Here is an 18432-nt window from a genome sequence, read left to right as displayed (position 1 = left end):
GCCAAAAATAAGAGATATATACTAAAATGTTACCTAAGTCCTTAATTAATATTTTAAAAATAAAGCATATGATGCTCCTTGTACTCTTATTAACATTTAGGTTTTCTTTCTGCACTAAAATCAAAGTTGAAAAGGACTTTCTGGTTAGCCTTCAGCATTGTAGGTTTGGTAGGCCTGAGTAATCAGGGTCACAGACTATCTGACCAACAGTATCACAGTCAAATGTCTGTTGATGTATTTTAATTTTGTCAAAGCCTTTACCGTTATCACCTTAACTGAAGTCACATGTTACAATACCACTGCCCCCTGCTGCAGCAGAAATGAAAAGTATTTTCTATACATATGCTGGCTCTTCCTTATGCTGTCCTCAGGTGGGACCATCGAATGATTTTTTTTCCTGACATTTTCAGTAACTATAATGAACTCTATTGGATGTAATACTGAATTTCATTTATAGCAACAAATGTTTTTTAAAGCAATGAATATCATAATAAGGCTTCTATTTAAAAAGTTTGAGAGAAAAATTAGTCAACTAATTACCTATAAAGAGCTTCCATGGTCTCTGTAGGACCAGTTTTCAATAAAGTTTTAAAAAGATGTTTCTAAATTGCTTATCAAGGCTATAAGAACAACTGAATGGAAAATAGCACATTAATATGCAAACAAAATCTGGCCATCCGTTGGAACTGAAAGAAGCCTTATGATCGTTACCACCAACGATCATTTTATGCAAATTCTTTCAGTTCAATTTGCTACCAATGTACCCGAAATATCATTCCAGAACCAACTAGAACTACAAGCATATAGGTAAAATCAGATTACTTCATTTTATGATGTTTGATTTGGGAGCAATCAGAGGCTAAACTGAAAACATGGTTGGTCACCTCTGTAAAGATCGTAGAGATTCTGGCACATTCTTTAAAATTAATCAACACAGATGAAAATATATTAAAGCCTTAATATTTGGATTTCAGTTAGCATACATATGTACTAGTTAAATATGTGTACTTAACTTTAAAACATTAATGCACAGAATCAGGATCATGATTCAGTTATTTAGCTATTATTTTAAATACAAATAAAATAATCTTTAAAACAAAATTATTTTAGGGTTAAACTTCCGCGCTCTATGGTTAAAACTTTTCAAAAGTAAATCAACATTTTTTATTACAGTTTTAAGCAGTTTACTTCCTCTAATCATTTTTTTTTTTTTAACAGTTCAAGTCACTTTCACAATAGTTAACTGAAAGAATGGTATCTGGGTGAGCAGTCACACCAGAGGGGAATTTTGATCAATCTGAGATAATTATATTAAATATATATATATTGGGGCGCCTGGGTGGCGCAGTCGGTTAGGCGTCCGACTTCAGCCAGGTCACGATCTCGCGGTCTGTGAGTTCGAGCCCCGCGTCAGGCTCTGGGCTGATGGCTCGGAGCCTGGAGCCTGCTTCCGATTCTGTGTCGCCCTCTCTCTCTGCCCCTCCCCCGTTCATGCTCTGTCTCTCTCTGTCCCAAAAATAAATAAACGTTGAAAAATAAATAAATAAATACACACACACACACACACACACACACACATATATATATAAAATTAGACTATAAGGTAGTACAGGCATTTTTAAAAAATGTTTCAGAGAAAGACCAAGAGACAGTGTGAGTGGGGGAGGGGCAGAGAGAGAGAGAATCCCAAGCAGGCTCCATGCTGTCAGCACAGAGCCCAACGCGGGGCTCAATCCCACAGACTGTGAGATCATGACCTGGGCTGAAACCAAGACTCTGATGCTTAACTGACTGAGCCACCCAGGCACCCCAGTACAGGCATTTGTTTTGTTTCGTTTTGTTTTTAAAACCTTATAAAACTTTCTTGCATTGTAAAAGTATAACAATGGTAGGAGGATCACTTTTTATTAGATCCAACTTTTTTTTGGTTCAAATTCATCAGAAAGTTTCAAAATTTCACTAAAGTAAAAACACCAGTAAATTAATATTCAGCCAATTCAGTATTTATACTTAGGCAAGTATAATTAGCAATTTTAAGCAAAATCATTAAAGTTTCCAGAAGGGATATCACTTACAAGCTGCTCCGATTTTACACCGTATAACTGGATGGTCTTTGCCACGTTTTTAGACACAGCTATTGTGAGGTCTGCGTCTACAGCAGCTACATTTAGTTCACTGGAGAAAACAAAAACAGACTTTAATTATTAGCAACATAGTTCATCAACAAAGTAAAGGACAACATATAAACTTAAACCCAATAAGCAATGTGGTGATTCTTTTTATAGACTTCACTCACTGCTTCCAAGAATTGGTTGCATTGTTTCATTTTTCTTCCTAAATTCAGCATTAAGAAAAAGTGCTTTGAGATGGCTTGGTTAATGACCAGTTTCTCATTAATAAAAGCACATCATGTGTGGGTTCAGGCTGTGATTAAAAGAGTAAATTGTGTACAGATTTTTAAAGTAGCACTCTTGTTAATACTGATAAGTGCAATTAGAGACACTGCATATCACAGACATCTGCAAGGAAATGACAGCTTTTGAATGGAAATGATGACCTTGGAAGGACAGAGGCTAAAAATATAAATTACACATGATACATAAAGATGCTCAGTTTCTGTAGAAATTATGCCAATTCATGCTATTTTGTAGAGTAGCTTTTTAAATATATTAAAAGCATAACAAAGATAGAATGTAAAATTGTATTTTATTTATTTATCTTTTATTTGAGAGAGAGAGAGAGAGAGCGAGAGTGAGTCCTGGGGAAAGGGGAAGGAGGGAGAGAGAAAGAGAATCCTAAACAGGCTCCATGCTCAGTGTGGAGCCCAATGCAGGACTCAACCCCACAACCCTGGGATTTTGAGCCAAAATCAAGAGTCACACACTCAATTGACTTAGTCACCCAGGCACCCCCTAATTTGAAAATTTAAAATTTGGATTCTTGAAGTGTTTCCTTGTCATACTTATTTTCAACTTTAACAATGGATTGAGGGGCGCCTGGGTGGCGCAGTCGGTTAAGCGTCCGACTTCAGCCAGGTCACGATCTCGCGGTCCGTGAGTTCGAGCCCCGCGTCAGGCTCTGGGCTGATGGCCCGGAGCCTGGAGCCTGTTTCCGATTCTGTGTCTCCCTCTCTCTCTGCCCCTCCCCCGTTCATGCTCTGTCTCTCTCTGTCCCAAAAATAAATAAACGTTGAAAAAAAAAAAATTTAAAAAAAAACAAAAAAAACCAAACAAACAATGGATTGAGATGTTTGAGCTGAATGCCAAAAAAAAAAAAAAAAAAAAAGTATTTACCAAGACCATGGAAAAATACTAGGAGTTCAAAACTGCACAAAACCCCATATATAGGTAGAAAGCAGGAAAAGATAATTATTGTGTCTGAAGTAGCAAAAAATCTTGGCACTTAACAGATTCTCTTTATGAAGAAAGTGAAAGACTTTGAAGCAACACTAGTGTATATTGTGTGCCATAAAAATGTAGTTTCATAAATAGGGAGACATAACTTTATTAATGGTGACTTTTAAGTTCTACTGAATACTGGGCATAACCATCCTTCTTCGAGCTCCATGTTGTATTTGATTACAGCATTGCCAAACTGTCCAGAGGAATGGGAGAGATGCCCCTTTAATATTTTCATAAATAGGTCAAAAGATCAGGTTGAGTCCAAGACTACTGTTGTCACTACCAAACCAAACAGATTAACAGAGACCTAACAGAGACCTGAGGGTAAAAACAATCTAGAATTAGGACTTTGGAAAAGTCATGATAATTGTGAAAAGATTTAAGATCAAGATGCAGAGCAATTTAGATACTGCGTAGGTAAGGTACACTTGCAGCTGGATACATGCTTGTGGACATTATACCTGTGGCTTCTTAGTCTTCCTCCCACATGCCTCAGAATCGCCACCTTCAAATGTGTAGTCTAAAACCATCTAGACAGTTCTATACTTTGATCCTATATTGCCTGAACTACTATTTTATTTCTCAAAATGTTCATCTACAAATGTACAGACCTCCTGTTAGGACAACTTGTTAGCTATGATAGGAGCTGAGACAGTCTTAACTGCAGATGAATCTGGGTAACTGTAAATGTCTAAGGCACCAGTACAATTATATCGTCTGCAAGCATTCAGGTAGCACCTCTACCAGGATACCTCACCTTTTGAGCATTTTAAAAGCTGTCATGTTTACTTAGGAAGCTCAAAATAGCCACACACACAGGTAGGCTAATCAAGATTGTAATATCCTGTGCATGAAGTACTTTACGGACTTAAGATAAAAAACATTAAGCTCTATACTTTAGTTTCTCAATTTGTAAAATTATTTTTATGCTATTTTACTGTGTAACACTGGATATTTACTATGGCATAAAAATTAGGTTTACTTTTCATCCTTGACAAGATACAGAATAATTATAAGCTATTTTTAGACTGTATTTAAAGGGTTTTATTAATAGGAATCTTAAGTACTTTCTGTATATGCACTGATTCACTGCAAACCCCTTGATTTAATTGCAGGACTAATTACTTGAATAATTTGAAGTAAATTAAAACATCACTAACAAATGTGGCAGGCATTTTATAGCATGTCATTACATAAAAATCCGTACCTTGCTATAGTTTTAATGATACCTTCAAGTTCATCTGCAGAAGGAGGATTGCGACCACCAGGGGGAAAAACCAAGTTGATAGGATCAAAGAGTCGAGATAAAGATTTTGATAAATAAGCAGCTTCATAGGGTTGCAGTGAGTCTTTCAAAGCCTTTTCGGGGCTGTGGGAACAAAATGTATTAAAAATGAATTCAGATTATATAAAACTAAATGCTACTGTATTGGAGTGTGAATGCCTTTCTTAAAAATCTATCCTCTCTATAAAATGTAACTATGAACAAAAAGGAAAAAATTTGTTTAAAAATTTATATATTTACAAATACATTTCATGACTAAACATGTATTAAGAACTAAACATCTTAACCTATACATAAGTCCTACATATAAATGTAATACAATTTATATTGGTATCTACTGTAGTAAGTCTGTCATTTGAAACTAAGAGAATAACAATGTAAAATCTTTTTAATTCTAATGGGGCTATGCCTTTGTGGAGGAAATCCAGATTCTAGAGAGTCTGAAAGCCTCATGAGAGAGCCAGGTGTGTAGAAACCTGCTCCACTCACTTGACCCTTTGTGCCACAGCTGCCATTTCCCAGGGAGCTCACTGAGAGGGAAGTTCTCAGGGTCTAGGCTTTTATCAGCCTTCCCATGCCAAACTAACAGAACGAGGACAAAATAAAAAGTGTTTGTCAAAGTCCTACAGTCACATAAATACTCCCAATTGGGGTTCTAAGCTAATTTGTTTTATAATATTCTCACAAACCAGAATGTCCTTCTTTCCTCTTTCATCTTCCCATGTCTTAAATTATTTGCATTTTCATTTAGCAGTCCAACTATTGGGTCTTATATTTTTCCTTTGACAATTATTATCCAATGTCTATAACCATTATTTCCATTTGCTTTCTTATTCCTATAACTAACTCTGCATCTCCTTACATGGCCCTTGTTTATAATCCTTCTACCAGTCCTTCCATTGTCTTTATTTATTTTTTTAAACAAATCTCCCTTCATTCTAAGTGTTAAACTTGAAAACATCTGACCTGCTCCTTCATGTAATTTAGGAAAACTGGCTTTCTCCCTTCCCACCGTTTCTGGCCAACTAACAAGCCCTAGAGGTCACAATGCTCTTGGCTCGTACATCATAATTCCATAGTTATCTCTTAACATTTCTCATTCAACAAGTATTTCCCTCAGCACATATTTGCTGAGAATACCATGTCCCAGGCCCTTGTTAAGTGCTGGGAAGATGTAGATTAAAAGCACTTTACAAGGCAGTGAAGAAATGTGCTTCAGGTAGAGTGCTAACTATAGTGTTTTCTATAATAGGTGAAGATAGAACACAATGGAACAGGGAGGAACTAGTGTCTAAATCTGCCAGAGGCAATCCTCTATTGAAGTCCACACCATCTACCTAAATGAGTTGTTTTTGCTCCTGTCATTTACTGACCTTAAGAAGCCTCTTTCCTCTTCTGCAGACATTTCAGTTCTGAATTATAAGTACTAACACTCTTCCTGGTCCCCGAATTGCAGTGAAGATCCTTAGTGACTACAATGTCGAAACTGATAACTTTCCTGAAACCTATCTTGTATTAGAAGTCTACTTTTATTTTAGCTTTACTATGAAGCTTCCATAGTTATCATTTTGAACTGCTCTACTTCTTGCTCTCCAACCTTGAAGACAACTTTTCACACCCTCAACTTACCCCATCTCCTTCCCTCTATACTATTAAGTCTCGCCGATTTGCCAGATACTTCCTAGATGTGGGAAATATAGTAGTAAAGTCAATTAAAATTCCCTGTCCTCTTACCGCTCACTAAATGAGAAGCTTAACGTTGCTAATAAGATACTCAGAAAAATAAATACAAATTTTCAAATGATTTAAATATGGAATATGAGTCATAAGTTTTAAGAGAAAAATGAAGTAAGCCAGAAACAATGTGTTTAGATGACTTTCTCATTTTTTTTTCAATCCTATATTGTACAGGACAAGGCAAAAGAAGGTTTGCTGAGCACATCTGAAGGAAAAGAGCGAGCAAAGCGATGGAGATTTCCATTCAAAGAAAACAGGAAGTGCAAAGGCCCTGAGGAGGGGCCACACCTGGCTTTGTTGGCTAAAAACTTAGAGAAGCAAGCACCTCAGTGATAGGAGAGTGGTACAAGATGAAGTCAAACAGAAAATAGATGGAAAATATCATGCCAGGCTTTTTATGTCAATAAAGGAGTGAGATTTTACTCAAAAGAACTTGCTCTTAGACCTTACTGCGATCAATGCTATGGAACCTTTTCTGATCCTCCTACTCCATCATGATATTCACCAGTCTATCCTCTATCCGCAGCCAACCATTTCAAGGTACTCTCATTAGCATCTTGATTTTTCTAATTCATCTTCCTTTTAAAGCTCTAAGAATATCTTATTTAGATGATTTCTGTACCTGCTGCTATGCTACCCACATTTTGCAGAGAAAAAGAAAATTGTATCTATTATACATTTATGCTAACCCCTTACTTTCAAGAGACCTAAAGCGCAAGGTATTAACTCGAAATTCCGCACTAGCAGCCCCTGCTCTCTATCGGTGACCCTTTGCTGCTACTTTACTCTAAGACCAAACCACTGGCAATAGCTTTCATCACCTTGGACTTCCCTAGCTTTTTTCTTTCTTTGTAACTGTATCTATCCTCTGTGATTTTCCTATTATGTCAAAGAAAAAAGTAGCTTTACTCCTTTTTCTATCTAAACTTCTTTGAAGAACTGCATCTACTTCCTCCTTTCCCATTCTTTAAAAAACTGCTTTTTAAAAAACTGAAAGATAATTCACATTTGGAATTCATATTCAACCGTTTTTAAAAAATTTTTTTAAATGTTTATTTATTCTTGAGCGAGAAAGAGAGCACAAGCAGGGGAAGGGCAGAGAGAGAGGGAGACACAGAATCTGAAGCAGGCTCCAGGCTCTGAGGTGTTGGCACAGAGCCCGACACGGGGCTTGAACTCACAAACCGTGAGGTCATGACCTGAGCCAAAGTCAGACGCCCAACTGACTGAGCCACACGGGTGCCCCCACATTCAACCATTTTTAAAGTGTACAATTCAAACCAATTTTCAAGTGTACAGTTTTTCGGATAGCCACAGATAGGCGCAACCATTACCATACTCAGTTTTAGAACATTTTCATCACCTCAAAAAGAAATTATACTCTTCAATTATAACCCCTTTAACCCCTTACTCCAACCCCAATCCTAACCAACTACTAATACTAGTTTTTATCTCCATAATTTGCTATTCTAGACTTTCATATGAATGGGATCATACAGTATATGATTTTTGTGACTGGCTTCTTCCACTCAGCAGAATGTCTTCAAGTTTAATCCATGTTGTAGCAGGTATTGGTACTTCGTTCCTTTTTATGGCTGAATAGTATTCCATTATATGGATATACCACTGTTTGTTTACCCACTACTCTGCTGAAGGACACTTGGGCTGTTTCTACCTTTTGGCTATTATGAATAATACTGCTATAAACATTTATTACAAATCTGTGTAAACATTTAAAAAAAACTGCTTAGGGGCACCTGGGTGGCGCAGTCGGTTAAGCGTCCGACTTCAGCCAGGTCACGATCTCGCGGTCCGTGAGTTCGAGCCCCGTGTCGGGCTCTGGGCTGATGGCTCAGAGCCTGGAGCCTGTTTCCGATTCTGTGTCTCCCTCTCTCTCTGCCCCTCCCCTGTTCATGCTCTGTCTCTCTCTGTCCCCCCAAAAAAATAAATAAACGTTGAAAAAAAAAATTAAAAAAAAAAATAAATAAAAATAAAAAAAAAATAAAAAAACTGCTTAATGTTCCATTTTGTGGTAAAATATACATAACAAAGTTTACCATTGTAGCCATTTTTAAGTGTACACTTCAGTGGCATTAAGTACATTCCTACTTGGTCATGCAACCATCACCACCATCCATTCTGGAACTTTTTCATGATCCCATACAGAAACTATACCCATTAAACAAAATTCCTCATTCCACCCTCCCCCAAACATGTTTTTATTTGTCTTAGGTACATATCTAGGAGTAGAATTGCTGGTATCTGTGTTTAGTAACTACCAAACTGCTTTCCAAAGCCCTGTGCCATTTTAGATTTCCACCAGCAACCTCTGAGGGTTCTAATTTTTTCACATCCTTGCCAACACTTGTTAATACCTTTTTGATAAAGGCATATTGGTGGTGTAAAGTGCTAACTCACTGTGGTTCTGATTTGTATTTTCCTGATGTTAAGCATATTTTCATGTGTTTTGGGGCCACTTGTCTACTTTGGGGCCATTTGTCATACTTCTTTGGAAGTATGTCTACTCAGATCCTTGCCCATTTTTTAATTGGGGAAGTTGTCTTTTATTGTTGAATTCAAAGGTCTCTTACATATTCTACATACAAGTCCATTGACAGATATTTGAGTTGCAAATATTTTCTCCCACTCTTGATGGTGTCCTTTGAAGTACAAATAGTCCAATATATGTATTTTCTCTTTTGTTGCTCATGCCTTTGGTGTCATAGCTAAGAATTCTTTGTCAAACCCTAAGTCATGAAGACTTACTTTTATATTTTCTTCTGTTTTATATTTTTGACCTTACATTTCATTTTTTGATCCATTCTGAGTTAATTTTTGTATATGGTGTGAGGTAAGGTTCCTTTTGAATGAAGCCATCCAGTTGTCTTACCACTAATCATCATTCTTTCTCCACTGAATGATCTTGACAAGCTTTTGAAAATCAGCTGACCATGGATGCATGGTTATTTATTTTTTTTTCTGGATTCTCAATTCTATTCCATTGATCAATATGTCTCTCCTTGTGCCAGTACCATATCATCTTGATTACCATTACTTTGTAGTAAGTTTTGCAACTGGGAAGCATGACTTCTACTTCACTCTTTTTTTTTTTTTTTCAATATTGATTTGGTCATTCCAGGTACCCTGCAATTTCACAGCATGACTCCTACTTTACTCTTTTTTTTCAATATTGATTTGATCATTCCAGGTACCCTGCAATTTCATATGAACTTTAGAATCAGCTTGTTTCTTTCTACAAATACTTTCTACAGATTCTGATAGCAACTGAGGTGAATCTGTAGATCCATTTGGGAAGTACTGCTATCTTAATGCTGTTAGGTCTTGTGATTCATGAACATGAAATGTTTCTCATTTCTTTAGATCTTTCTTTCAGCAATATTTTGTCGTTCCCAGAGCGTAACCTTTATACTTCTTTTGTTACATTTCTTCCTAAGTATTTTATCTTTGTGGTAATACTACTATACATATTATGTGTACTAATGTTACAAATCCAGCAATAAGTTGTTATGATTATCACACTACCATCTGTCATCGTTTCCATAGTACATTATGGCTCTGCTCCCACCTACCTCCTTTATGTTCTTATTGGCAAATGTATACACATGTATTACATTTCTATATGTTGTAAGCCCAACAACACATTCTATATGTATTTTATACAGCTGCATTTTAAATCACTTAAGAAATGAGAAAATATGCATTTATAGTATCTTTTATAATTTCATAACTATCATTATTAGGGGCTCTTCATTTGTGTGTACTTGAATTACCAAGAGGTAACCTGGCATTGGGCCTGAAGAACTTCCTTTAGTATTTCTTGTAAGTTAGGTTAGCTAGGAAGAAAGTCTCTCAGTTTTTGTTTGTCTAGGTAAGTTTTCTCTTCTTTATGAACAACAGCTTTACTGGATATAGGATTGTTGGTTCAGTTTCTTCCTTTGAGCATGTTGAGCCCACTACCTTCTGGCCTCCTTTGTTTCTTCTAAGAAGTCAGCTCTCAATCTTTTGGGGTTCCCTTATAAGTGACAAGTAGGTTTTCTTTGCCTGCTATCAAGATTTTCTACTTGTCTTTAACTTTCAACACTTTTACTATGATGTGCCTGTTTTGGTCTGTATGAGTTAATCCTATTAGCTTCCTGAGTATGTATGTTGTTTTTCAATAAATTTGGGAAGTTTTCAGCCATTAGTTCTTTGAGTATTTTTTCTTCTCCTTTCTCTCTCTCCTCATATTGTGGTACTACTGCATATATATTGGTGTGTTTACACGTTTCTTTGAGGCTCTATTCATTTTTCTTCATTTTTTCCTATCTGTTCCTAGGCTTACATAAATCTAGTTTCCAATTTTGCTCATTTTTAAAATATCTATGTATGGATTGTATTGTATTGTATTGTATTGTATTGTATTGTATTGTATTGATGTCTCCCTCCCTCCCTCCTCCTTCCTCCCTCCCTCCCTCCCTTTCTTCCCTCTCTTTCCTTCCTTCCTTCCTTCCTTCTTTCTTTCTTTTTCTTTCTTTCTTTCTTTCAAGAGGGGGAGGGGCCAAGAGAGAAAGGGAGAGAGAGAGAATACCAAGCAGTGCAGAACCCCACATGGGGCTTGATCTCATGACTGTGAGATCATGACCTGAGCTGAAGTCAAGAGTCAGATGCTTACCCAACTGAGCCACCCAGTCACCCCCTGGCTAGTTCTTTTTAATATCAATTCAAATCTATTGTTGAATCCCTCTAGTGATTTTTTAAATTTCAATTACCAAACTATTCAATTCCAGCCCTTCTTGATTTTTTTTATAATTTTCATCTTTTTATGGATATTCTCTATTTTCTATGGCAACATTGCCATCATATAGTCCTTTACTTAATCATATTTTCCTTTAGTTCTGTCAACAATTTTCTATGGCTAATGTGAAGTCTTATTATATTAAATCTAATGTTTGGTCACTCTCACAGCCAGTCTCTGGGTCACGCTGTTATGTTCCTTTGTATGCCTCATAATTTTTGTTACAAACTGCACATTTCTGATAATATATTATTGCAACTCTGGGTACTAGATCGCTACACCTCTGAGGCTTGTTAGATCGCTACACCTCTGAGGCTTGTTATTTGCATGTTTAGTGACTGGCTGGATTATTTTTGTGAAGTCTCTTTCTCCCTTACAGGGCAAAACCTTTGATGTTGCACCACAGAGGGGCAGAGCTTTGAGGATGCGCATAGTCACCCAGGGGTAACAGTGGTCTTAACAGGGTTCTGTTTCCTCTCTTTCCCTGACCACACTCAGTGGCCACAGATTGCTCTACTGTTTTTAAAAATGCTGTGGACCATAAATTCCTTTCCAAACGCATCCCATCTAATCGTAGCTCCTTTGATAGAATAATTTCTGAGGTCATGTTTGATAATCTGACCTCCAAGAGCTCTTCCCAGTTTTCTGATTCCACAGATCTCTCTTATGAGCTAGCTGGCCTATAGTATAATCTGCATCTTCATTAGAGCCATGAATATCCTCCCCCTGCCCCTCACCACAACCTCCACTGTTTTTGAAAATGTCAAGTTGCAAATAATGTCAGTTACTTTGGAAGGAGATTAGGAGCTAGCTTTTTAGCTGCTTGTTTCTTCCCCCAGGAGAATTTTTGTGCCAGAGTTCTGGAGCTAGAGATGGAGAAAATGGTGAGCTTCTAAGTGACACCTCACTGGAGGAGCTTGGCAGGGGTTAGGGGTAAGTGGGCAGCAGCCTGAGGGCCTCTCAGTTTGCCTTTCCTGACATGGAACCGCTATTTTAAAAGCCAGGGGAAGATTTATTGGGGCCCTAGTATTTTCAGCGAGTCCAACAAGATAGAGACTGCACTCCTTCAGTGAGGGTAGTTCACTATATGGAAGCACCCACCTACTCATCTCATCTGTTTGAGACAGCCTCAGCTACAGAGAGCTGAGGGAAGAATGAGAAACACTGAGGTTCTGCTCCTCCCAGGAATAAAGCTCTCCTGTTGGAAGCTGTGGGGAGAGGGAGCCCTTTGCTCTTGGCTGCTGCAGTCTGGAGAGGAGTCTATGCCTTGCTGAGCAGGGAGGAGGGAGGATGAAGGGAGGAAACATTCTTGGTTCAAACATCACACGCTCTTACAAAATTCTCACTGAATGTTCACAGAATTTTTTGGGGGGGGGAGGCAGAGAGGGAGACAGAGAGAATCATAAGCAGGCTCTGCACTGAGAACAGAGCCCAACCTGGGGCTCAAACCTGCAAATGTGAGATCGCAACCTGAGCCAAAATCAAGACTGGGACACTTAACCAACTAAGCCACCCAGGTACTCCCATAGATTTTCTTGAGTAGTTGATTTTTCTTTAGTACCCTTTCCAGAGAATTAAAACAAACAAACAAACAAAAAAACTGTGTGCAGTTTTCACCAGTTTCACTGGGGGTAGGTCGGTGGAGTAGATGGTGCTGTCGCCCCAGAAGTCAATCTTCTCCCATTTTGTCTTTCATCAATTCTAACAATACTTTTGTACCCACCATTCCATACCTAGACCTCAAACAGCCTTACTTTGCCATATCAAGAGGTCAACTTCTCAATAGCGTGTGACACAGTGAACTAGTCCTCCTCCAACTTAAATGAACTCATTCCTTGGGGTTCCTGTCATCTCACCATTTTTCTCTTAGTGTCCCCTTTGCAGGTTGCCACTCTTCTGCTCAACTCTGGAGTGCCTATCTTGGGCCAGGGTTCTTTTTTCTCTTTATATACATCTTTTCCTATAGAATCTCCTCCAATCCCTTGATCTTAAAAATCTACAAAATGATGACTCCCAAATATGATTCACATTCAGCTACCTTTTTAACAACTCCTAACAACTTTATCACTTCAGACTTACTTATCCAAGTATCCTTGATTCTTCTTTTCTTCTCAGATCCAATCTACCAGCAAGTTCTATTGGCCTGCCCTCGAATATCTTGAATCAATCTGACCAATTCTCCCCATCTCTTCCTCTCATCCTAATCCAAGCCATTATCATTCCTTGTCCAGTCCAACAAAATAGCTCCCATTTTCTACTTTTCCTTCTCTGTGGTAACACCTCCCCTCCAAGCTGTCCACATAGGAGCCAGAGTGGTAATTTTAAAAGGTTTATCAATTCACATTATTCCTCTTTTAAAAGCAATGATTTCCACTGTATTTGAATCCATACCATAGCCTATGGTCCTACATGGTCTTACACTTCCCTTCCTCTCTAACCCCATGTTGTACCCCTCTCCTTCTTGCTCACTGTGTTCTAGCTTTCTACTCCTCAATCTCTCCACCTTGATTCTCAAGGACTCTAAATTTGCTGTTTTCTCTGCCTGCAAATATCTTACTCCAAATCTTCCATGGCTGATTCCTTCACATTATGCAGATCTCAGGTCAAATGTCACCTACTCATAGAGCTCGTCCCTGATCACCCTATATATGGCACTCTATCGCATCATCTTATTCTATTTTCTTCACAGCAAATTACCACTACCCAAAATTGAGCATGAATAGTGAATGATAAAAATGCTAACCTGGCTATTTGTGTCCTTAACTCTAATTTCTTAGGCCCCTGTCCCATTCATTACCTCTCTCCATTCTTGCATCTCCTATCTCTTTCCCTCTCCACTGGCTACTTCTATTTAGAAACACTGTCAACACTCCCTCTATCATTATTAAAAACAAAACACAAGAACTTTCCTTTAGCTCAGTTAACATGGTCAAATTCATGTTTTATTTTCTACCTTACTTCTCAAAAGAATATTTATAACCCAATGTATCTGTTTCCTTATTACCCTCATGATTTTTTGGCTTTTTAGTATATGGATCATACCTCCTCCCCCACACCAACTACTTTATTGAATTTGACCTCCAAAGGGTGACAGTGCGACCCCATTAGTCAAAACACAGAATGTTTTTCCTCTCTGACTTTTTTCTCTCCTTTGAATTTACAGCCTTACTTCCATCCCTTTTTAATTTTAAAGAAAAGCACAAAATACAAAACAAAAATTCTACCTCCCGGAGATAAACCACTATCACCATTTGTTGTATATACTTTCAGGTCTTTTTTGGTACACGAATAAAGACTTAAAAAAAAAACTAAGACAAAAATAGCATAATACTATATATTCTATTTTTTATACTCAAAAAAACTTATTTTATATCTTTGTAGATCAACAGATATGAGGTCAGTTTTCTTGTCTCCTCTTCCTTTAGTTCTTAACTAGTCTCCATGTTTAGCATAAATGAATTACTGAAGAAAAGAGTATAGTCTCATACTATCTTTCCAGCCTAGAGTCCTGCCATTTATCTTGCTAATGAAAACTTCTACATCCTATATTTCCTCAGTCAGAACTTCTTACTACAGTGGACACAATTTAAGTATTTAGAAAAATAAAAATTGAAAGAGAAACATTTAAATCTACCCAACTTTTTTTTTTACAAGGTGGGTGATAAGAATTTGCTGTTACCTGAGTCAGCCTTGTCAAAATAAATGATCCTAGTGTTTGAAGAAAATGTACAAGCCAGTTTGCTGTTCAAATAGAAATCTGAAAATAATATTCTAATTCAATTTAGGAGAAAATCTGGCTGGTTTAAACTTACTGAGATGGTATACTGTTTTCCAAAGTGGTGCCTAAATATGATGCCTAAATATGGTGCCTAAATATACTGTACTTTATGAGTGGAGCTAAGAGATTTCAAGTGTAAATGTGACTATACTCAGTTTTTTCCTACCAGACTGAGAAGCTATCTCAGCATACCATTTATTTCCCTCCTGAACATACCAGTTCCTTTTAGATCATGTTGATGCCACTGGTGCACCAATAATGATACTATCTGATGCAGTTAGAGGTATATTATCGTTTAAAAGACAGTGACCACATCTGCTCGTCTCCTAGCTTCTACCCACCCTACTGGGTGCTATACTTTACATCAGATTCCAGTTAGGAACCAGGCTGCTCAATTAAGGATGAAGCCTGACTTCTCACTGAAGAGCTGCAAAGTCTTCTAAGGTATACATATAAATAATGATCATTACAAATATTTAGAAGATTAGCACATCCTCAATTTCCAGTTTATAATAAAAACAGTAGATAAAATCCTTATCATGACAACAAACAGGTTTGATCAAATAAACGTACTCATAATTTGGCTTCTTTGCTATGAATATGTCTTGTGCATCATCTCCAATGTGTTGTAGGTCAATGCAGACATCTGCAGTTCCACCTGCATTAAACTTTCCTTGAATATTTTGGCTGTATTGTTGGAGACGCTTCCATAAGTCATTATAAAGACGTAACAATTTAGGGTATTCTCCTTCAAATGCCTGTTTCAAAAACATAGACGCTGCCAAGCAAAACAAGAACATGGATAAGATAAACAATAAAATGTAGCAAATAAATTTTCTTTTGTATATAGTAATGCTACAAACAGCCTATACCATAGGACAAACCAAAGATATATTCTAATGAGGCTTTTCAAAATAAGGCTAGTAAAATTTACTTAACAAGTAATTTTAATTAATGCTAGTAAAAATTATTTAAAGAATAATTTTCCTCCTAAACTGTTCACTGCATTTGATATATGAAGCATATATTTTGAAATCTAATCTATAAGAAAACAGACCAATCAACAATTATAATTGAAGATTTCAATTTGTTCTCTCTGAAGAATTGAAAAAACCAAGTACCCAGAAAATCAATAAGCATACAGAAAACTCAAACATCCAAAGTTTACTTAGTTGACACTTATAGAATACCTCACCCAAAAGAGCAAAGCACACATTATGCCGTGCACATCAGTCATTTACCAAGTCAACAATATCTGATGCCATAAAAGAGTCTGAATAAATGTAAAAGTTTCCAGTTATACAAAGTATGTTCTAGATTAGAAATTAGTAACCAAAAGATATCTTTAAAAATCCTAGATAAATACCCAGAAGTAGAATTGCCGGATCATATGACAGTTCTATTTTTAGTTTTTTTGAGGAACCTCCCTAAGATTTTCCACAGTGGCTGCACCAATTTACATTCCCAACAGTGTTACAAAGGTTCCTTTTTCTCCACATCCTAATCACTTGTTATTTCTTGCCTTTTTGATTCTAGCCATTCTGACAGATGTGAGGTGATAGCTCACTGTGGAAATGCATCAGTGCATTTCCCTGATGATTAGTGATGCTGAGCATCTTTTCATGTACCTGTTGGTATGCCTTCTATGGAAAAATGTCTATCCAGGTCCTCTGCCCATGTTTAATCAGATTATTTGTTTTTGGTTTGGGTTTTTTTGTTTGTTTGTTTTTTGGTGCTGAGTTGTATGAGTTCTTTTTAAATATTGGATAGTAACCCCTTACTAGATATATCATTTGTAAATATTCTCTTCTATTCAGACTTTTATAAAACTCAGAGAAACTCTCTTTGAGATAAACAGATATTAAAATGCAAGCTTGGGATGGAAAATCTGACCAAAGCCTAAAACATTAAGTTTTGGAGAATCAGACTTAAAAAAACAAAAACAACCACCTGAGGTTATCCCCTTGTGCAAACTATATATCCATATAATTAGGGTAGAATAATTGTCTGGCTATATCTGGCTATGGTCCCTAGGAGGTTTCTTAGTTGTTTGCTTTTGTTTTTGTTTTGTTTTGTTTTGTTTTGTTTTTACATAATAACAGCAACACAAAGTTATAGAATCTATCAACGGGGTATGCGTTCTATCCCCCAACCATCCCTTTTAGCAGTATGAATATAAAGCATACATATTCTCCTCCAACCTAACTAGCTCATCTTGAATCCACTTACAATATGAAGATGACTGCCCCCATTATCTCACAGAAAAAAATAAAGGTCACCAAAAAAAAAACCAAAAACAAAAAAACTCCTTTCAACTTCTTATCCTCCATTTCCCTATAAACGTTTCCAGTTTTCAGCTTTCTTTACAGCAACCAAGTATCCATTCCACTGAGCACACACAACAGTCTGAGAATAATGGTAATAATACCATCAGTAACCATGATTAATAATTAATCATTAATAAACTATCAGTAACATGATTACTGAAAAGAGTTCATGGGTTTTGGGGGGACGTTCTTGCTGTCCTTTAAATATATCCCAATAAGGCTAAAAAGCAAATTACTACAAAGCTGTCAAAAGAGTAAAGTAAAAAGTCAAATGAAAGAGTGCCTCTCCATGTCCTGGACAAACATTTGCATTAAGATTTTCCATTTTACTTTTGATTTTTAGTAATTTCTCCTTTCACTTTCATTCCATTTTAGAACTATATAAAATATTCATATGACTTCAAAGTTAAATCTACACAACCAAGTATATTCAAAGAAGTCTAGCTTTTATCCTTGGTCTCTCCAATGCATTCTTCACACATCCCCTCCCCTACTACTGGTAATCATTTTTCTGGATTTTATGACTTATCCTTCCATTTCTTAAAAAATAAGCAAAACGGTATATTTACACCACTCCCTTTCTTAGGTAAACAATAGCACACTGCACATGTATCTTTTCACTTTTTTTAACTTAATGTATCTTGGAGATATTCTTCAGTCTTTTTTTTTTTTTTTTTTGCCTCTTCCTCTTCCTTTTTCAAAAGCTACATGGCATTCCAATCTATGGATGCACCACACTTTGTTTAATCCCCTTGTGAGGAACATTTGGGCTATTCCAGTTTTTTTCTATTCCAAATAATGATTCAATGAACAGTCTTGTGAACATCTTTTCATAGTTCTGCTAGTGCATCTATGGAATAGGTCCTCAGAAGTAGAACTGCGGGGTAAAAAAGCAAAGGTTTATCTGTTAGCCACTCATGAACTCTCCTCCATAAGGTTTGTATTTGAAGTCACACTGTGTGAGGAGTGACTGTTGCCCCACAGTCTTGTCAACAGAATGTGGTTTTAAACTTTTTTGACTTTTTGCTAACTTGACAGATGAGAAATGGCATCTCTATGTACTTTCACTTTGCATTTCTCAATTCATGGGGGACACTGAGCATCTTTTC

At 36.8% G+C, this 18432-nt stretch overlaps 1 protein-coding gene across 1 annotated transcript in view; it reads right to left on the bottom strand.

The window, feature by feature from the left end:
• COG5 (component of oligomeric golgi complex 5) overlaps window positions 1-18432 on the bottom strand; it is a 316096-nt gene that overhangs the window by 64130 nt on the left and 233534 nt on the right. The window contains exons 12-14 of the mRNA XM_043588598.1: window positions 15570-15774; window positions 4609-4770; window positions 2076-2175 (exon numbers count right to left, since the gene is read on the bottom strand). Coding sequence (XP_043444533.1) covers window positions 2076-2175; window positions 4609-4770; window positions 15570-15774 — 467 coding nt within the window. The remainder of the gene's footprint in view (window positions 1-2075; window positions 2176-4608; window positions 4771-15569; window positions 15775-18432) is intronic.

Source organism: Prionailurus bengalensis, chromosome A2, assembly GCF_016509475.1.
Source record: "Prionailurus bengalensis isolate Pbe53 chromosome A2, Fcat_Pben_1.1_paternal_pri, whole genome shotgun sequence".
NCBI lineage: Eukaryota > Metazoa > Chordata > Mammalia > Carnivora > Felidae > Prionailurus > Prionailurus bengalensis.
This window is presented reverse-complemented; position numbering and strand designations above follow the sequence as displayed.